At 35.0% G+C, this 22,707-nt stretch overlaps 1 protein-coding gene across 2 annotated transcripts; it reads left to right on the top strand.

The window, feature by feature from the left end:
• The first annotated feature begins 250 nt into the window (after positions 1-250).
• On the top strand, positions 251-16,183 carry Vmn2r39 (vomeronasal 2, receptor 39). Of its 2 annotated transcripts, none has more exons than XM_030242800.1 (6): positions 251-447; positions 3,063-3,306; positions 5,052-5,864; positions 7,235-7,462; positions 12,981-13,104; positions 15,252-16,183. In XM_030242800.1, the coding sequence occupies exons 1-6, from the start codon at positions 251-253 to the stop codon at positions 16,181-16,183; spliced, it is 2,538 nt and encodes an 845-aa protein (XP_030098660.1). The 2 variants fall into 2 exon arrangements, with proteins under 2 accessions (XP_030098660.1, NP_001098541.1); NM_001105071.1 differs by having other exon boundaries at positions 3,063-3,354.
• Positions 16,184-22,707: the final 6,524 nt, after the last annotated feature.

Genomic DNA, 22,707 nt, shown 5'->3' with positions numbered 1-22,707 from the left:
ATGAATTATCCTCCTAAGTATTTACCTACATGTGTTTATTAAATGGGCTGTGGACACCAGATGCAGAGCCCCAGGGAAGAAAGTATTTAAGTTTCTTCCAGGGCTGAGGAGAAACCTGAAAATAGAATGAGTCATGAATATGCAATAAACCTCACCTTTGCACAAAGAAATAAATGCAAGCAGAAATTTGATGTGCTGATATGCATGGCTCATCACAATCTACACTGCCCAGATTTAACGCAGGAAAAATATGTTAACTTTGATGGGAGTCTTCTTCTTCCTTAACATTCCACTTTTCATGGCCAACTTTATTGATCCCAGGTGCTTTTGGAGAATAAATTTGAATGAAATTCAGGATGAATATTTGGGATTAACTTGTGCTTTCATCCTGGCAGCAGTTCAGAAACCTATTGAGAAAGATTATTTCAACAAGACTCTGAATTTCCTGTAAGTAAATTTGAGTTTCAAATTGAAATGACAACTTCAGTACTTCTTGAGTGCCCCGAGGATATTAGTCAAATTCTTTAGACTTCTGTCCTGTTGCTAAGTCTGAACACCAAGAACCAACCTTAATTCCTTTACATTTTCGATCCTATTTTCTCCTTTTAATGAATCCAGTTCAGGTTTTGGTTTTCTTTCAGGTGGCTTCTGATTTAAAGGTTGGAAGCTTAGGAATAAAGGAATATCTACATTGATCCTTAACATATAGCCTGCCTTTTGACAGTTTATATTGCACTCTAGACAGTGATGGCATTGACATTGATCCTGTAATATTGCATTATGTTTTATCTCAAGTTAATGTAAATAAATGCTCATGAACTGTGCTGACAGTCTTTCCATAAGTGTGTTGCTCCTAGAGCATATGCTGATGCTGGTTCCAGTAATATTTGTGGTACATATAGTTGTCAAAAACTTTACATACATACAAACTTACTCTCTCAAATTTATTGTGTGTGGTCACTTATTGATTTTGAAAGCTTCATCAGGTTTAGAAAGCAATCTTTACACTCAGAAATTCCTATTTCGTATCAATGCCTGGATTGATTATTTTGTATGTATATGAGCAAGGAATATTTACCTCATTGGGAGTTAAGACAGCAAATTGTTTTAAAAGATAAAATATAAAAGCACTGTGGCTTCATGCTTCACACTGTTCATGCAAAATTACTGGCTTTTATGTTTGATAAAGTTCAGCTCAGGACTCTCTCTTTAGAATAAACCATACTTGGAACATATGGAATCCAGTGATATGATTACACTCCTTGAATAGTCAGAGTATCAATAACAGTGGTTACTGCTTATGTCCCTTGTCACTGGCATGGGTGACAGTTGTATTGTGGGATAGTTGGAACATTTGAGAACAGTAATACCGGGAGCTTTCTATTAGGTTTTTTTTTTTTTTTTTTTTTTTTTTTTTTGTCATTAAGGGAAATATCTTCTCTATTTTCATGTCTAAGTTGGCTAATTTCTGACCCTTTTAAAACATTTAAATCTTGTGAAACTTCTTTCAATAATTTTAGTAAATATTAGTACACATGTTCTCAATGTTGTATCAATACCCATTTTTTGTGGATTGCTGATCATTTCTTTAATACACAGCCCTTTAGACTACTAGGCTACACAGACAGCTTAAGTAACTGATGTTTCCTAAAGTTTATTTGTAGGAAGTAGTTTGAGAATTGTACAATGTCTAGTCTCAAATTCCTTTTCTATATTAGTAAAATTTTAATTGAGATTTTGTGTGTGTGTGTGGTAATAAAGAATATTCAAACATGACCCATTTTATTGGTTATAGAATGAAAACACAATAGTTGTATAATTTTTAGTGAAAGCCTAATTGAATTTACTTCATTTCATTCATTAAATATGTAGGTGCATATTTAGTGTTTATTCATAAGATTATATGAAATGACAAGGATGAAAAAGGAAACATTTTTCTCTACATAAACATCAACAATCTCAACATGGTATTATTTCATTCCCATTGCCTAGTGGCCCACTTTTTTCTTTTAACAAAAAAGAACATATTCTAGAAATTTACACCAAAATCTCTTCATTTTATAAGCATATAATACTGGCATATACAAATTATACTGCAAATTCCTTATTTTCCTAGTTCTCAATAGGATGCTAGTATTGTTTTACTGTACCTGGAAAGGTTGTCAAATATATTTCCTATAAATTAATTTATACTGAATGAAGTACTCAGAGTGAATACATCAATTATTTTGTAAATAAAAAGTAGTAGGAAGATACATTGGTGGTGGGACAAGCCCTTAATCTCTGCACTAAATACCTTGGTCTACTACATACCTGTGCGTTTGAACTGAGGGTAGTCTACAGCACGGTATCTTGTAAAACATTTAGATGTATTGCAATCTTATAACCTAAATAATCCTTGCTCAAATATATACAACCTTAATCATTGACATGTATCAATTACCAAATTCATATTTGATTTTTGAATTTATTTAAAATAAATCTTTCTAAAAGATTTTCTTTCCATTAAGATTGAAAAAAATAACAAGATGAGTATAGATATGAGGGGACACATCAAGAATTTTGACCACTAATTATAAGTAATTGTAAGTACAGGAATCAAATGTTGCTGGAGAAAGACCATTAGGCATTGATAAATCATGTTTTTACTTCCTTAACAAATTCAGTTAATTTCACAAGAAAATATAAACTCAGTGGCTCAAATAACAAGTTTTTTATATTGCTCAATAATTTCAAAACGAAGACATGATCAAAATTACTGTTTTGTCAATATCTGTGGTTTTCTCTTTACCTTCTGATCAAGCACTCAAAAACAAAAATGGAAATTATCTCTGTGGATGAGGTCAATACCATCTCTTATTTATGGGACCAACAACATCATGAACTTTTAAAGTGCTTTCTATATTCCAGGTTCTTCTGTCAATCCAATCTCACAACAAAGTCATTTGTTCCAGTCTTTAGATGTCAGATGCAGAAATTTCCAGTATAGCATAGAACTTCCACTGACTACAAATATTCACGTATAATCATCTGTCCATAATAAACACTGTACTCTTTTACAGAAAAACAACTAAAAACCACAAATATGCTTTGGCATTGGTCTTTTCAATGGATGAAATCAACAGGAATCCTGATCTTTTACCAAATATGTCTTTGATCATAAGATACACTTTGGGCCGTTGTGATGGAAAAACTGGAATACCTACACCATATTTATTACATAAAAAAAAACAAAGCCCTATCCCAAACTATTTCTGTAATGAAGAGAGTATGTGTTCGTTTCTGCTTACAGGACCCAATTGGGAGGTATCTTTAAGTTTCTGGAACTTCCTGGACAGCTTCTTATCTCCACGTGTGAGTTATCATCGTCCAGTAATTCTTAACATCATGTCTCTTTGGGGGACTTTGATAGCTATTAAGAAAGTTAATGGATGTGGTTGGACTTATGGTTATGTCAATCTAGGTAGTTCCAGGATACTTACTATTCAGAAATATGATAGGCTTTCAACTAGGGACTACCACCAGAAGTTGACAGATACCTTCAAGGAGGAATAGAGAAGGCCATGTAGAATTAAGTCGGTCATGGTGGAAGAGAGAATCTTACAGCCTTGACTGACTATCAGTCAGAGTGTTTCATTATTTATACCAAGCTCAGCAAGCAGAGATTTGTTCGTGCTGTTCCAAGATATAGAGCATATTATTTCTGTCCCCAGATAGGTGTGATCTTCTCTTGGTCACAATTTTACATTATCATTGGTAAACTGAAATAACAGCATTATTATTTACAATCATGGTAGTGATATAAATTTCGTCATCAGAGATAAACTGTGAAGAAACAGAAATAAATTTTATCAACATGTCTCTATAACCCAGCATTTAAATATCTGGAGTTTTTTTTTTTTTTTTTTTTTTTTTTTTCAAAGGCTTGAAATACCATTCTTAGCCTGGCTACTCATGACATTTTAGCAACGAGAAAGGATGAAAAACTCCAATCCAGTATGTGGAGTTCGCCATTTGACTACCTGTGAGTGTATAACTATTTAGAGTCAGAATTTAAATTGGCATTAGATCTCTGGCAAAGAATTCAGGCCCATAGTGTTGTAGATATAGTAAGTCCTTTTCTTCAATAATATAATAATTCTATATCTCTGTGAAATTTATTGCTATGTCTTATATAGTGGTTTTTTTTTATTTTCTGTTGTTTCCATGCCATAAAATACAAGATTAGAACTTCACAAGTGAACTTCTCTAAGAAATAGGGGTTATGTGGAGCTGATACATAATCCTTTCATATTTTTCTGCACTATTGTTTATCCATCATTATAAGACATTTTGGATATAGGAGATAACTTCATCCAAACTAACTTTATTTCTGTATATTTTCGTCAAGAGGTACAACTTATAGTCTGATTTATTTTGCCCTATAATTACCTGGGTATGAGTTTTTTTCTAATCTGATTTGCTGCTAACACTTTTAGGGTGCCAAATCTTGTTTAAATTTTTACACTTTCTTTGATCCTATTATCTGTCTCATGAAGAGGCACAGAGGCAGACATTGCCAGAATATTTCAGAACCTTAGTCTAAATAAGAGATCTCTGGCATTTTTATGTGAATCAAAACTGTAGTGTACAATATTACCTTCAAGTAGGGCAATATAAGAATATCTCTTCAAAATGCTAAATCAGTATTATGTACAGGACTCTCCTGCTCAATCATAGAAGGAATCCTGGATTATAGCATAAACACCTTCTTTAAAAAAATATTAATCAAATATCCCCAAATTGTAAAAGTATCAAAATCCCTTCAAACATTGAAAACATGGATATCAAGATTAAAACTGAAAGATAGAAAGGAAGATATTATAACATGCAAATACATTTTTTACTTCTTGTCAAACAGCTATGCTTGCTGTTCCCATTAGAAGTGGATGTGCCAGGCTTCCAATGTTTGCACATTTGAATTAGAGATAAAACTTCACAGGTAATCAACAGTTTGCAGGTAAATATGATTACAAATTGCACTACACCTCATGGTGCTCTCTGTGTTGTAGATCCTTCAGCTTACCTATGGACCTTTCCATTCTACCTTCAGTGATGATGAACAATATCCCTATCTCTATCAGATGGCCCCAAAGGACACATCTCTAGCATTGGCAATGGTCTCCTTCATACATTACTTCAACTGGAATTGGATTGGCCTTCTCATCCCAGATGATGATCAAGGAAACCAATTTCTTTTAGAGTTGAAAAAACAGAGTGGAAACAAGGAAATTTGCTTTGCCTTTGTGAAAATGATCTCTGTTGATGACATTTTATTAGAACAAAAAACTGAAATGTACTACCAACAAATTGTGATGTCATCCTCAAATGTTATCATCATTTATGAGGAAACAATCAATTTCATTGATTTGATCTTCAGAATGTGGGAACCTCCAGTTTTACGGAGAATATGGATCACCACAAAGCAATGGAATTTCCCTACCAGTAAGAGAGACATAACTCATGGCACATTCTATGGATCACTTACTTTCCTACCCCACCATGGTGGGATTTCTGGCTTTAAAAATTTTGTACAGACTTGGTTCCATCTCAGAAGCAAAGATTTATATCTAGTAATGCCAGAGTGGAAATACTTTAAATATGAATCCTTAGCATCTAACTGTAAAATGCTGAAGAGCAATTCATCCAATGCCTCATTTGATTGGCTAATGGAACAGAAATTTGACATGGCCTTTAGTGAGAGTAGTCATAACATATACAATGCTGTGTATGCCATAGCCCATGCACTCCATGAGATGAATTTGCAGCAGGTTGATAATCAGGCAGTAGACAATGGGAAAGGAGCCAGTTCTCACTGCTTGAAGGTAAAGTTTCTTCTATTGGGCGAGGTATGGTGTTTTCAATTGCAGAAATGTTTAGAGTCTCTCAGATGCCCAGATTTAAAGAAATAGGAAATATTTTCCAAAATAATAGGTTTCTGAATATTTTTCCTTAAAGAAAGGCAATCTAGAGATTATTATGAATGTGAATGGAAAAAGAATTCATAGACTAGAAATGAAAATGGGTGGTTTTATACAGAGCATGTGAATATCCATTAGCATACCCCTTCCAATATTGGATATAAACTGTCCTTACTCATTAATTTTCTCCGTGATGAGAAGATGATTATTTATCTATATTTTTCAGTCATATGGAAATCATTTTAAGGAGTGGTCTCCAGTGATTCTGCCAAAGGTATAGGCTCTGGAGAACATCTGTGTTTTCTGAGAGTAACTAAACAAGAAATAGTGTTGGTATTTAGTTCTGTCTGTAGAAAAATGTTTATATGTGTGAATGTATGTTTCTCACTGTGTATATGTATATTTTCTACTCTTTCTGTGTATCTGTGTTTATATTTCTGATACTTTCAACATACATGTTTATGTCTATATGAAAGTGGAAGTAAGCAACAATTTTTTCTATGTATGAATTTCTTTCTATAAGTGTTTGTTCATATATGTGCATATGTTTCTTTGTGGTTTTGTCAGAGTAGGTTTCTTTGTTTACATTGTATGTATTTTGTGAGTGTTTATATGTACTTATACAGATTTGTACCTGCTTTACTCTGTATGAGTCTGCCTATTTCTTTGTATTTGGCATGGACTTTGCCTGCCTTTTTGTATTTAGGTTTGAGTATAAATTTCTCTGTGTGTCAATATTATTCATGGCTGGTGCTTATATATTTATGCCTCTCCCAGTGTTTGATGTCAGTGTGTGTGTGTGTGTGTTTGTGTGTGTGTGTGTGTGTGTGTGTGTGTGTGAGGTTGTATTGTGCCAGTGTATTCTTTTTTGTGAGTTCATGTCTGTGTTTTTTTTTTTTTTGAGTGAATATGTTTGTCTTTTATGGTCCTGAATATTTACACATGTTTCTCAACATGTATGTTTATTTGTTTTTAAATAAATATATAACTGTATTTTATATTCGTGACTTAGAAAAGATGTGAGCCTCTCTCAGTGTTAATGTGTATGTGTTGCATACCTGTGTTTGATTTTTCTTTTTTTCTGTGTTTGGTATTCTTCACTGAGAGAATTGAAATTCTTGTAATATTATGATAATTTTATTTATCCAATTGCTTTGTTGTGATTTCTCTCTTTCTGTCTTTTTTAAACATAGTTGCCTTTGCTATAAAATCAGAATGCATTTTATGACTTGAAGGAATTTTATATACATAATAGGGTAATGCTTGTATTTTAGGTAAACTCCTTTCTTAGAAAGATCCACTTCACTAATCCTGTTGGGGACAAATTGATTATGAAAGAAAGAGTAATAATACAGGAAGACTATGACATTTTTCATTTTGAGAATCTCTCACAACACCTTGGGATTAAGGTGAAGTTAGGAAAGTTCAGCCCATATTTTTCACATGGTCGAAACTTTCACTTATATGTAGACATGCTTGAGGTGGCCACAGGAAGTAGAAAGGTTAGTGTATACTAACTTACTGGTTTGTTATATACAGCAGTAAACAGTGTCAAGTGGATTCATGGCAACATATTGAAATGAACAATTATGTCACATCAGAAACCAATTTCTAGTCTCCTGTATAATTTTTTTTATTTTTGACATTTTTACCAATTTGAAGATTTCAAACATGCATAAAATATACCTTTGTTATATCAGAACCATTATCTGACATTTAATAAATAAAAAACTGTTCTTCACCACTGTTTGATATTCTTTCCTTTAACATATTTTTCCTCATATAATTGCTCTTTTGACAATGTAATCTCCTCCCTTAATTAAACCTCTGGAACAGATATTCATATGATAGAGTCTAATATTAAAGTTATGAAATAACAACAGTCATAATAGCTAACTCTTGTCATTGTATCCAAAATTGTTTCCCATGTAATAAGAGGACACTCACCACAATCACTAATGAACACAACTATAGAAATTCATATTCTCAAGAACAGCACTTTTTAATAATATGGAAGAATCCCTTCACACTTAGTAAGTAAGATGAACAGAAGGTCAAAGGAGCCTATAGACAGCACTAGAGCAACAAACAAACAAATGACTATTAACACACCTCAAATACAGAAAAAACAGCAACTAAGCAAAAGCAACAAATAATTTTCTGTTATAACTGAACAATTTTGTTAATGTTCTCTAAATGAAATCAAGGTCAACGAGGCTGATTTATTTTTTAAGGCATTCCTAAGTTGCCTGCAGAGGGTAGGAAGACACATTCATATACAAGAGAAGAACTTTTCTTTCTTAAAAAACTGGAGAAAAACATTATAATGTTTAATAAGGGGGAAAAAGGTAATTCAAGAATTTGATACATATGTATGGAATAATACTTGACAAAAACACGTAACAAAAGAACACAACACACAACAGAAAGATCATTCTCTGAGAACAGAGAGAATTTTTTTGAAATTGTGATTGTTTTATTTTTTGAAAAAAATTGTTATCCTCACATAATATATCCTAATTACAGTTTCACTCCCTTCTATTGGAATGTGACCAACTGTCAGCTTTGCTGGCAAATATATCTTAGTTAATATTGCTATTTACTTCCCAACTGCCTTTTCCATCAGATCCACTTTCTGTCACTCATTAGAAAATAACAGGATTCTATAGGAGAATACTAAAATAAAACAAGATTAAACAAAATCTAAGCCATCATAATAGGACAAAATTTGCATATACATTATGGTAAGTAGTTGTATGAAACGATACTAGGTGAAAAGACCAGGAAATCCGACCTCATACCTCATATGAATAGTAGTGAGTAAAGCATGAGTTAGTGATAGACAATTCAGTGATATTTATTCCAGGTTTAGTACTAAGAACACTATACTTTAAATTGTAAATTCTATAATCAGAACATATGGAATTATTAATGCCAGTTATTTATTCCATATTTACATGTGATAAACATAATAAGATGCTCCTATAAACTATTAATGTCAAACTCCAAACGGAATTCCTTGGACAAAATCAAGTTATATGTCAATGAGAATTCTACATAAAAACCCTGAAATAGATTGTCCTTGCCAGCCAAAACACAAAAATCTGGTAGTCAAACTGTGTTGGTATCTTCTTTTATCACTGATTGAACATAACACAATTCCCAAATACAAGGGACAATAAGAAAATTTTTGTGACTCACAAATGCTGTTCCTCTAGCTGGAAATTAATCTTATGTAAACTGAATGTCCTCAGGCCTTGGGAGCATAAGAGTTATAATACAATCACATTGACATTTGATCCAAATGAGACCAACTCATTGTTTCCACTTGACTATTCCATCTATTGTAGACAGGATTTTTGAGGTTTCTGGGATGAGATCAATTCTCAGTTATGCTTGCTAATATATTTGAGTAAATATTCCTCAAAAACTACTGATACTCCTGGATTGCTCATTCTTTTCCCTATTTTGGATTTTTGTCAACTTCCTATCATTAACTCAGAAAATAATCATTTTTGGAGTTGTGCTTCTTATAACATATTTAGGAAGTACTACTTGACCATAAATGAGAGTTAGATATCCCTTATATGTGTCCATGTGGCACACTGCATGGACATATAAGCCTCATTTATCACAGTATACTTAAATATTTTATATGGAGAAACAGTGAGTAAACAGCAAGTTTATATATATATATATATATATATATATTATTTTTACCTTTGTAACTGATATATAGTAGGGCTTTTGTAAAAAAAAATGCAATTATATTCCTAACATTCAACTGGTATACTTTTTAAAAGAGGCTAAAGACAAAAACAAACCTAGTTTTATTATCAGGGTTAATTTTCAAGTTGTATATCCTAAATCTTTCTTTATTTCTCACATTTAAAACATAATTGCATGACCTACTACAGGAATGTAGGAATGAGGAATTATCTTTTGACATACATTCTTTCTCCAGACATTCTGAGTGAGCTCTTATTCTGAGCTTTCTCTACCTGAAGCATCGCAAAGTTTTCATCAGGTCTTCTTAAGTGGTGGTTTATGCTTGATTTTTACTTCCCTATTGGACTTTTTCCCTTCAAGGTCTCATTATAGTAGAGTGGTGCTCTAAAGAATAGTTATCTTGATTTTTGTTACAAACTTCTATGTTAATTGTCAGCAAATGAATACATTAAGATTCATGTTTAAATAAGAAAGTTATAAAAATTAGTATTTTATAGCTCTATTCATGATGTAAAATTAGGTTAACAATTTTCAATAAGCATGACAATAGTCTGAACATAATACTATAAACTAACATGTTTATAAGAGCATATAAACTGATTATTGTTTGGCTCTTAAAAAACATTAATGCCTTTTGCTTTGTTTTTTGGTTTCTGTTTTGGGTTTTATTTTGTTTTGATTTTTTGTTTTACTATTTTTGAGACAGTATTTCTCTGTATAGTCCTGGCTGTCCTGGAACTCACTCTGTAGACCATGCTGGCCATAAACTCAGAAATCTGCCTGCCTCTTCTTCCCAAAAGCTTCAATTAAAGGCATGCACCATCACTGCCCAGCTGCCTTTAGCTTAATAGAAGTATGACATGTAAAGCCTTACTAAATAAAACTGCTTTTATATTACAGTTGTTTATTACATTATTAGGGTTGAAGATTGAACCTACTATGTGTTAGGCTAGAAGCTACCCATGAAATATACTCCCATTTTTATGGTGATTTTGTATTTGTGGATTTTTTCAATTTTATAAATTGGAGATTTCATTTGTTTACATTTCAAATTTTGTCCCCTTTCACTGTTTCCCCTCTGCAAATCCACTATAACATCCCCCCTTACCCTGCTTCTGTGAAGGTGCTCCCCTACCCACCTACCTACTCCTGCTTCAGCACCCAAGCATTCCTCTACACTGGGGAATCAAGCCTTCACAGGACCAAGGGACTCCCCTTCCATTGATGACAGATAGGAAGCTTTAACTACTTCAGTCCTTCCCCTAACACCTCCATTGAGTCCCTGTGCTCAGTCTAATGGTTGACTGTGAGCATCCACATCTGTATTGGTCAGGATCTGGCAGAGCCTCCTAGGAGACAGCTGTATCAGTCTCCTTTCCACAAGCACTTCTTGCCATCCACAATAGTGTCTGGGTTTGGTATCTGCATTTGTGATGGATCTTCAGGTGGGGCAGGCTGTGTGTGGCCTTTAATTCAGTCTCTGATCTTCTCTTTGTCCCATTATTTCCAATAGATAGGAACAATTCTGAGTTAAAATTTTGTAGGTGTGTGGGTGGCCCTATCCCTCAACTGGGGGCCATGCCTAACCTCTGGCTATTGACTCGACCGATTCTCCTTCCTGATTCTGGGATATTTCAGCTAATATCATCGCTGTAGGTCCTGGAATGCTCTTGATTTCCTGGCATCTGGGACTTTCTGGTTGCTACAAACAGTTCCCTGTCCCTAGTTGCTACACACCTCTGTTCAATTTCCTGACCTTTGTACATATCTTTCACCTCCTCTCATACCTGATTCTTCTCTTATTTTTCCCCTTCCACTATTCTCTTTCTCCAGGGAGAATTTATTCCAGGGATGCAAGTATAGTTCAATATCTGTAGATCCATTAAATGTAGTACACCACAAAATATGGAATTACATTATTTTACAAAAACCTTCAGAAATGGCTCTTAACCAAGTCCAAAATTCATTTAGAGATAAAGAAACAAAAATAGTGATAGAACAGAAGGAACACTTATTGATATAAAACAATTTCTTTCACAAAACTAATGACAATACTATAATACATGAAGAGAAAGTTATTATCCATGAAAATCAGAAATAATGTCAGGTTGTTTTTGTGGTTTCATGTTTTATCCAAGCACTTTAGAGGCAGAAATCTGGAAATCTCTGTCTGTTTCTTGACAGTCTGCCCTATATTGTGAGTACAAACCAGCCATGTGTGATATGGAAACACTACCTTAAAATAAATTAACATAAAGTACAAAGGTATGCCCAGTTTCCTTACTCTAACTCAAAATAGTCTTTCAAATATTACAAAGGGTTGACATACATTTAAAGAAAATGATGGGAGAAAAGAGAAAATATACTTTCATCTTCATTGGTAATGTTAGTGTACTTCATGGTAAGATCCTGTTTCAACAAAACCAAAAACATAGAAAGAATGCTTCACATCTTCAATTAAATTTTAACAATCTAATTTGTATCTAGCCTTTTTCCAGCATTTGAAGCCAATGTAGAGCATTTTGATGTCATGGAACACTCCATATTCAAAGTCACTACACATTAACATATCATTTCCAACCATATTAAACCAGTGTCTGCATAGTCCACTGTTTTTTATATACAGTTTCTCATGCTTTGCAATAGTAATTTATTTGATGCCATAGTTATCTGTGACTTAAGGACATGTTTTTCCTGTTTCAAATATTTCAAATACTAACTTGCTTCTCTGTTGCTTTAATCAAACTTTGATAATCAGCAAAGTGAGAATGAAGGTGTGATTTGAGATATGGCCTATAGTCCTAGAAAGACAAGTGTGGATATCTGGAAACTGGAACTAAAGAATAGATCTTAAAAGAAGACTACTTACTGGCCCAACTGCCCACAGTGAGATGGGCACTCCTATATCAATTACCAATTAAGAAAATCTTCAAAGATGAGGACAGGCTAGTGTTGGCTGAGAGAATATCTGCTAAGTTTCCTCTGTTTGTTCACAGTACTTAGTACCAAGTTGAACATAATTAACTGAAAAGCAACAGGTTGAAACTTCTGTAGTTTTTACACACAGCTCAAAAATCAGCTGTTTTTCCTGAATTACTAGACACTTAGAAACTATACAACATTTCCTCAATGCATTTCCAATATTCATATCTGGCCACTAAATAATGGACATAGGGAAATTTCAATCAGATAGTGTGCAAAAATGAGCTTATTGAAATCTTAAAGTGCTAATATAAAACATAAACGAAATATATGAAACTCGTTATCAGCATATGTCTAATTTTTTCTCAGATGCCATCCTCTGTGTGCAGTGCGGAATGTAGTCCTGGATTCAGAAGATTGTGGAAGGAGGGAATGGCAGCCTGCTGTTTTGTTTGCAGGCCCTGCCCTGAAAATGAAATTTCTAATGAGACAAGTGAGTGTTTGCTGCTCTGATAAATATTACAAATATGGATTTCTCTTGGTCCACACTGGGATGATGAAGTCAACTCAAAGGAAACTGCAGATATAAAATATATTACTTATCAAATTTACTAGTTGTAGATACAAAAATCCTTTAAAAAAAGTCTTGCAAAAACAAACAACATATCCTGTGACTTAACCCTCATCTTGACTTATTGCAAATTCATGGAAGATTATATTTCATAAAGAAATACTTTAGAAAATATAACTGCAATTTGCAAGAATTCTGCCCAAGAATTTCCAAATAAATAATCTATCGTAAAACTACGTTTACATTAGATTTCAGTCACAATAGGAGCCCATGAAGAACTGAATATAACCTCTAATCTGCTGGATTAGCTCATGAGACTGCTAGGTGCAAAATCTATGTTCTCTGTAAGATTAATATAGAAGACAAAAAAATACAAATATATGAGAAAATGCTAAGTATGCACTATTAAGAGGACCATGAAGGATCTTTTAGCACAAAGTATCTACAGAGATAATTTTTTCCTTCAGTGCTAAAATTAGTGCATCTCATGAACAATAACCAGAACTTTTGATTAATTATTGCCAGAGGAGGATACTTCTTAGGGCTTATTTCATTAACATTTCCTGCTATTCAAACATAAGCATTATATTTTCTCTCATATTCAAACTTCTTCATATCATTTGTTACAGGAATCACTTAAATTCAATAATGCAAGTGCTACTTTGGCATGTGCACACACATATCAATATTTACACATACACACAGCAGATCTGTTTAATTTAGTGTTGTTTCTAATCAAGGAGTTTGAGCTAGTGAATTCTTGAGTAGCTCTTATACTTCTTGTCCCAGTAGAGGACAGAGACTCAATGTGTCACAGGGAATAAATTCATAAAATAGTCAGTGATCTCAGAAAACAGTAAGTGTAGTGTTTTGTAGTTATAAAATAGACCAAACAACATTGTGGTTTATGAATGTATTTTCACTGATTTAAATAATCTACTTGCTATCAACATAGAACAAAAAAATGGCTAAGGACATTTTTGCGTTCTATAACATTATTTTTTATTTTACATTTCATATTCCATTCCCTGCGCCCACATACACCATCCAATACTTCACATTCCACACATTCTCCCCACCCCAACTGTCTTCATGTTGATCCCCCCATCCTCCCCCACACCTGACCTCTAAATTCCTTATGGCCTCCAGGCTTTTGAGTGTTAAGTGCATCATTTCTGTATGATCAAAGACATGGTAGTCCTCTCCTGTATATGAATTGAGGGACCCATATCAACTGGTGTATGCTCTCTGTTTGATTATCCAGTGTCTGAGAGATCTCTGGGGTCCAGATTAATTTAGAGTGCTGGTCTTTCTGAAAGATATCCTTTCCCCTGAGCTGCTTTAAGCCTTCCCTAATTCAAGGGATAGTTGCTTCTGACCATTGTTTGGGTGCAAATAACTATTTAGGAGGGCAGTCATGATAGATCCTTTTTGTGAGTGCTCCAGAGCCTCAGTAAAATGTGAGGCCATAGGACCTCCTCTTGACCTAGATCCCACTTTGGGCCTGTCATTGGACCTTCTTTTCCTCAGGCTCCTCTCCATTTCATCCTTGCATTCAGACAGGAACAATTATGGGTCAGAGATGTGACTATGGGATGGGAACCCCATCACTCACTTGATGTCTTGTCTTCCCGCTGGAGGTGGGCTCTTTAAGTTCCCTCTATCTAATGTAGTACATTTCATCTAAGGTCTGGGACATCCCAAGACTCTGGTGCATTTTGGTGGGTCCACCCACCCTCCTATTACTTGAGGTTACCTGTTTATATTCCTTTTGCTGGTCCTCAGGGCTTGGTTCCCCTGTCACCGACACACTCCACAAACCCCTTTCTAATAACATCATAAGTGATACAAAACGTTAACTAGACTAAGAAAAAAATTGCTTGGTTTTCTTTCCTTTAAATTTTTATGGACATTATGAATTGAAAGCAATGCTCAGCAGCAATTTCCTTCACATTACATTCTCAGCATCAAAGGCAGCATTGCAAGACTTCTTTCATTACCCTTACTTGAAAAACATTGACAATAATATTTCTTAAGCAGACCTAACTAAGTTTTCCTTTGGAAATCAGATATGGATCAATGTGTGAATTGTCCAGAATACCAATATGCCAACACAGAACAGAACAAATGTATTAAAAAAGGTGTCACCTTTCTAAGCTATGAAGACCCCTTGGGGATGGTACTTGCCTTAATGGCCTTCTGTTTCTCTGCATTCACAGCTGTGGTACTTTGTGTCTTTGTGAAGCACCATGACACACCTATTGTGAAGGCCAATAACAGAATCCTCAGCTACATATTATTGCTATCACTCATGTCCTGTTTTCTGTGTTCCTTTTTCTTCATTGGCCATCCTAACAGAGCCACCTGTGTCTTACAACAAATCACATTTGGAATTGTATTCACTGTGGCTGTTTCCACAGTTCTGGCGAAAACAGTCACTGTGGTTCTCGCCTTCAAAGTCACAGACCCAGGGAGAAGATTGAGACACTTCCTTGTATCAGGGACACCCAACTACATTATTCCCATATGTTCCCTATTTCAATGTGTTCTGTGTGCAATCTGGCTAGCAGTTTCTCCTCCCTTTGTTGATATTGATGAACACTCTCAGCATGGCCACATCATCATTGTGTGCAACAAGGGCTCAGTTACTGCATTCTACTGTGTTCTTGGATACTTGGCCTGCCTGGCACTTGGAAGCTTCATTGTGGCTTTCTTGGCCAAGAATCTGCCTGACACATTCAATGAAGCCAAGTTCTTGACCTTCAGCATGCTTGTGTTCTTCAGTGTCTGTGTCACCTTCCTCCCTGTCTACCATAGCACCAAGGGCAAGGTCATGGTTGCTGTGGAGATCTTCTCCATCTTGGCATCCAGTGCAGGGATGCTTGGATGTATTTTTGCACCCAAGATTTATATCATTTTAATGAGACCAGAAAGAAATTCTACCCAAAACATCAAAGAGAGTAATTCTACCCAAAAGATCAAAGAAAAATCAAATTCCTGAATGAATAATTCAGGAATTATGTAAAATGTAAATTTGGTACATATCCACCAAATATTGGGTTATAGTGAATGTGTCCAGTTTTAGAATCACTCTCACTGGTTGCTCTAGTGATGTCATGAAGTATCATATCTACTGAACTTCTATATAGAGTCCACAAATCTTGAACTCATTCACTTGCTTCATTTCCTCTCACAGAATTAAACTCTCTAATTATTACAATCTTATTAATCATTTTGCTCTCATGGAGATTTCCCCATGGTAACTTCCAAAAAAAAAAGTTGATAAGGCAGTTGAATCCATCACTTTGTGTAGAAAAATGAGATACAGGTCAGACAGGGTTAGATATGGAAACAATCTACCAAATCAAATAATCAATCAGAAACACAGACTAACTAAATAATCAGCAAGGATGAAATCAGAAAATATTTTCTGATTTCCAGTAGGAGCACACACATAACAAAATACTGCCTTTTTTTTTTTCAGCTGTTCTTCAAGCGATTGGCCAATTGTCTAAGGAGGAAGTGTTCCTTTTCTGCTGTCAAGTACAAATATATTATATCCAACAATGGACAGAAGCCAGGGGCCCCTGTGGAAGAATTGGGAATAGTTGCAAGAAGCAGAGTAGGAGGGCAACTCATAGAAACATCAGCAGTCTCAACAAACCTGGACAAGCAAGATCTCTCAGACATTGAGCATCTAACCAGAGTTCATAGACTATGTGAATGAGATCATACAGCTGATGTGAAGCCCCCAACAAATATGCAGCATAAGGCTGCCTGGTCTAGCATCAGTGGGAGAGACACACCTAACCCTAGACAGAATTAAGTCCCCAGGGATTGGGAAGTGCTGGGCATTGGGGATGTAGGGATATCATCAAGTACAAATATATTATATCCAACAATGGACAGAAGCCAGGGGCCCCTGTGGAAGAATTGGGAATAGTTGCAAGAAGCAGAGTAGGAGGGCAACTCATAGAAACATCAGCAGTCTCAACAAACCTGGACAAGCAAGATCTCTCAGACATTGAGCATCTAACCAGAGTTCATAGACTATGTGAATGAGATCATACAGCTGATGTGAAGCCCCCAACAAATATGCAGCATAAGGCTGCCTGGTCTAGCATCAGTGGGAGAGACACACCTAACCCTAGACAGAATTAAGTCCCCAGGGATTGGGAAGTGCTGGGCATTGGGGATGTAGGGATATCATCTTGGAGATGGGGGAGGAGATGTTAGATGTGGAAGAGTCAGGGGAGCAGAGCAGGAGGGGGATAACTACTAGACTGTTAAAAAAAAGATAAAAAATAAAAAATGAAATAAAATAAGTTTGTAGATATGTCAACATGCTATTTATATTGTAGTTATGAAAGGGATAGGTAAACCTACTGACATTTGCATGAACCTAATTTCTTTCAGAGATTGCCCTCTGTGTGCAGTTCTAATTGAGGTCCTGGACTCAGACAATTCTGGAAAACAGAATTTGAAACAGATGCTTTAATTACGCTGCTTTCTAGAAAATGACATTTCCGAAAAGACAATTGAATGTTTATGGGTACACTAAATATTTCACATTTATCAATTCTCTTCCCATAAAGGGAACCAAATGGGTCTAAAATGCATTAACAAAACTAACCCCTTCCCAGAGTCAATCTTCATGGAAATATGATCATTAGCACTGTCCCTTTAAGAAAAACATTCTTCATTAACATCCACATTTTACTCATTGAAAATTCGTGGAAGATGGCATTGTTTCAAAGAAAGATTTGATATTCACACTACAGTTTAATGGAATTCTACGCACATTTATTCTTTTTTATTTATCTTTTAATTAGATATTTTCATTATTTGCATTTCAAATGCTATCCCAAAAGTCCCCTCTACACTCCCCCTGCCCTGCTCCCCAACCCACCCACTCCTGCTTCCTGACCCTGGCATTCCCCTCTACTAGGGAATATAATCTTCATAAGACCAAGAGCCTCTCCTCCAAATGATGGTCGAGTAGGCCATCTTCTGCTAAATATGCAGCTAAAGACATGAGCTCTGCGGGTACTGGATAGTTCATATCGTTACTCCTATACGGTTGCAGAAACCATTAGTTCCTTGGGTACATTCTCTAGCTCCTCCATTGGAGGCTCTATGTTCCATCCAGTAGATGACACTGAGCATCCACTTCCGGATTAGCCACGCACTGTCAGAGCCTCACAAGAGACAGGTATATCAGGGTTCTGTCAGAAACCGTTGCTATCATAGGCAATAGTGTCTTATAAAAATTTATAAAAACTTACTGTCTTATATGATATATATAAATATTTAATATAGAAATTATATCAATATATACTTCTATAATTATGTAATTATAATATATAGAAAATTATAAGATACAAATAATATAAATGTATAATATAAAATATATATAAATATAAAGTCATATACAATATATATATAATATATATACCAAAGTCTTATTTACAATATATATATACATTTAATATAAAAATAATATGAATATATAATTATATAACTATAATATATAACATACAACCTATATAAAGTATAATAAAGAAATAATATAAATATATAATATTAATATATAATGTAAATATATAAATATATGTTTATATATATATAATAAATAGTGTCTTATAAAAACGTAAAAAACACTAGAACTTGTAGTGGAGAATGTGGGGAAAAACCCCGAAGATATTTTCCAAAGGAAAAATTCCTGAACAGAACAGCAGTGGCTTGTGCTGTAAAATCAAGAATTGACAAATGAGACCTCATAAAATTGGAAAGCTTCTGTTAGGCATAGTATGTTAGTAAGACAAAACAGCAACAAACAGATTGGGAAAAGATCTTTGCCAATCCTATATCTGATAGGGGATTAATATCCAATATATATAAAGAATTCAAGAAGCTGTACTCCAGACAAGCAAATAACCCCATTTAAAAATGGAGTACAGACAAAACTAAACAAAGAATTCTTGACTGAGGAATACCAAATGGATGAAAAGCACATAAAAGAATGTTCAACATCCTTAATCACCAGGGAAATGCAAATCAAAACAACCGTGAGATTCAACCTCACACCAGTCAGAATGGCTAAGATCAAAAATTCAGGTGCTAGCAGATGCTGGCAAGGATGTGGTAAAAGAGGAACACTCCTCCATTGCTGATGGGATTGCGAGCTGGTACAACCACTCTGGAAATCAGTCTGGTAGTTCCTCAGAAAATTGGCAGAAATAGTACTACCGGAGGATCCATCAATCCCTCCCCTGTTCATATATCCAGAAGACATTCCAACTTGTAATATGGACACATGCTCCACTGTGTTCATAGCAGCCTTATTTATAATAGCCAGAAAATTGAAAGAACCTGGATGACCCTCAATAGAGGAATGGATACAGAAAATTTATTCTAATAACTGATCTCCTCTAAAATAACATTTATTCTAAATTCCAATCTTGAATTTTAATAATATTTACTTATTCTCTTTTACATTTAAGTATATGCCCCTGTATATTTTCTAGTCACCTTGTAAGTGTAGGATCCAGTGGAGAACAGAGAATGGCAAAGGTCAACAGGAGCGTATGAGTTGGATAGGTAAATCAAGGTTTGAAACCTGTGTTAGATTAATGAAGAGGACAAATGATGACTTGTTACATTAAAAGAATCCAGCTAAGGAAGTTACTTAAGACTTCATTCATGATCTAGACACCTCCATTTCTAAAATTCACATGACTTGATATCTAAATTTTGGGGATAATTTTTGATACATGACATGTAGAATATGATGAATGCTGTATTTGGGATTAATAAACACATCCAGTTTATTATGCTGCATTGTAATGGGTGAAAACATTATTGCACAGTTATTCAAATTGTGTTGTAAACTACAAAACCAACATTACCATAAAGATTTTTGTTTACCTTTGGCTACATATAAATGAGAGACTGATAGATTTAGCCTGTAATCATTTGTAAGGAAATCAATGTCTTTAAAGGACATTTGTGGGCAGTATGATAGATAAGGAGTTAAATCCCTTAACATTAACTTTGATGAACTGAGTTTTTCCTTGGGTTATTATACAACTATTATAAAATTATTACGTTTTTACTAGATATTTTCTTTTTTACATTTCAAATATTATCCCTATCATAGTTTACACTCCAAAAATCCCTTATACACTCCTCCCTCCCCCTGCTTCCCATCCCACCCACCCATGCTTCCTGGCCCAGTCATTCCCCTATACTAGGGCAAAGAACCTTCACAGGACCATGAGACTCCTCCCATGGATGACTGATTAGGTCAACCTCTGCTACACATGCACACACGAATCCTTCCCTGTGTTTTCTTTGGTTGGTTGTTTAGTCCCAGGGAGCAATGGGGTTACTGGTTAGTTCATATTGTTGTTCCTTTTAGGGAGCTGTAAACCTCTTCAGCTCCTTGGGTACTAACTCTGGCTCCTTCATTATGAATCCTTTGCTCTGTCTAATGGAAGACTGTGAACACCCATTCTGTATCAGTCAGGCACTGGGAGAGCCTCTCAGAGGACAGCTATATCAGGCTCCTGTCAGCAAGCACTTGTTGGAATCTGCCATAGTGTCTGGCATAGGTGGTTGTTTATGGGATAGATCCCCGGGTGGGGCAGTATCTGGATGATATCTGATTCAAACTATGTCTCTGTAACTCCTCCCATGGGTATTTTGTTCCACCTTCTAAGAAGGATCAATGTACCCACCCTTTGGTCTTCCTTCTTCCTGAATTTCATGTTTTGCAAATTGTATCTTGGGTATTGTGAATTTCTGGGAAAATAGCCACTTATCAGTGAGTTCATATCAAATGAGTTTTTTTGAGATTTGGTTACCTCACTGAGGAAGATATCCTCCAGAGCCATCCATTTGTCTGAGAATTTTATGAATTCATTGTTTTTAATAGCTGAGTTGTACTCCTTTATGTAAATGTACCACATTTTCTTTATCCATTCTTCTGTTGAGGGGCATCCGGGTTCTTTCAATTTTCTGGCTATTATAAATAAGGCTGCTATGAACATAGTGGAGCATGCGTCCTTATTACAAGTTGGAACATCTTCTAGGTATATGCCCAGGTGAGGTATTGATGGATCCTCTGGTAGTATGATGTCTGCCAATTTTCTGAGGAACTACCAGACTGATTTCCAGAGTGGTTTTACCAGCTCGCAATCCCATCAGCAATGGAGGACTGTTCCTCTTTTACTACATTCTCGCCAGTATCTTCTATGACCTGAATTTTTGATCTTAGCCATTCTGACTGGTGTGAGGTGGAATCTCAGGGTTATTTTGATTTGCATTTCCCTGGTGATTAAGGATGTTGAACATTTTTTTATGTGCTTCTCAGACATTCGGTATTCCTCAGATGAGAATACTTTGTTTAGCTCTGTCTGTTCTGCAATTTTTAATGAGGTTATTTGGTTTTCTGGAGTACAGCTTCTAGAATTCTTTATATATATTGGATATTAGTCCCCTATCAGATTTAGGGTTGGTAAAGATCTTTTCCCAATTTGTTTGTTGCTGTTTTGTCTTACTGACATACTTTGCCTAACAGAATCTTTGCAATTTTATGAGGTCTCATATGTCAATTCTCGACCTTACAGCACAAGCCATTTGTGTTGTTGAGGATTTTCCACCTGAGCCAATATCTTTGAGACTCTTCCCTACTTTCTCCTCTAGAAGGTCATTGTCTCTGATTTTATGTGTAGTTCCTTGATCCACTTAGACTTCATCTTTGTACAAACATATAAAAATGGATTAATTCACATTCTTCTACATGACAACTTCTGGTTGTACCAGTGCCATTTGTTCAAAATGCTGTCTTATTTCCACTGGATGATCGTAGCTCCTTTGTTAAAGATTAAGTAACCATAGATGTTGAGTTCATTTCTGTGTCTTCAATTCTATTCCATGGATCTACCTGTCTGTTGTTGTACCAGTACCATGCAGTTTTTAATCACAATTGCTCTGTAGTACAGCTTGAGGTCACTCATGGTGATTCTACCACAGGTTCTTTTATAGTTGAAAATAGTTTTTTCTATCCTCATTTTTTGGTTGTTTGTTTGGTTGTTTTTTGTTTTGTTTTTGTTATTCCAGATGAATTTGCAATTGTCCTTTCTAACATTGAAGAATTGAGTTGGAACTTGATGTGAATTGCATTGAATCTGTAAATTGCTATTGACAAGATGGCCATTTTTAGTATATTAATCCTGCCATTTCATGAACATGGAAGATCTCCATCTTCTGAGATCATCTTCAATTCCCTTCTTCACAGACTTGAAGTTCTTATCATGCAGATCTTGAGTTCCTTAAGTAGAGTCACAGAAAGGTATTTTATATTATTTGTGACTATTTTGAAGGGTGTTGTTTCCCTACTTTGTTTCTCAGCCTATTTATCTTTTGTGTAGAAAAAGGCTACTGATTTATTTGAGTTAATTTTAGGTCTGTTTACTTCAGTGAAATAGTTTATCAGCTTTAGGAGTTCTCCAGTTGAATTTT

This window comes from Mus musculus, chromosome 7, assembly GCF_000001635.26.
Source record: "Mus musculus strain C57BL/6J chromosome 7, GRCm38.p6 C57BL/6J".
NCBI lineage: Eukaryota > Metazoa > Chordata > Mammalia > Rodentia > Muridae > Mus > Mus musculus.
Note: the sequence above shows the minus strand (reverse complement) of the source record. Positions and strands in the feature narration are given on the sequence as shown.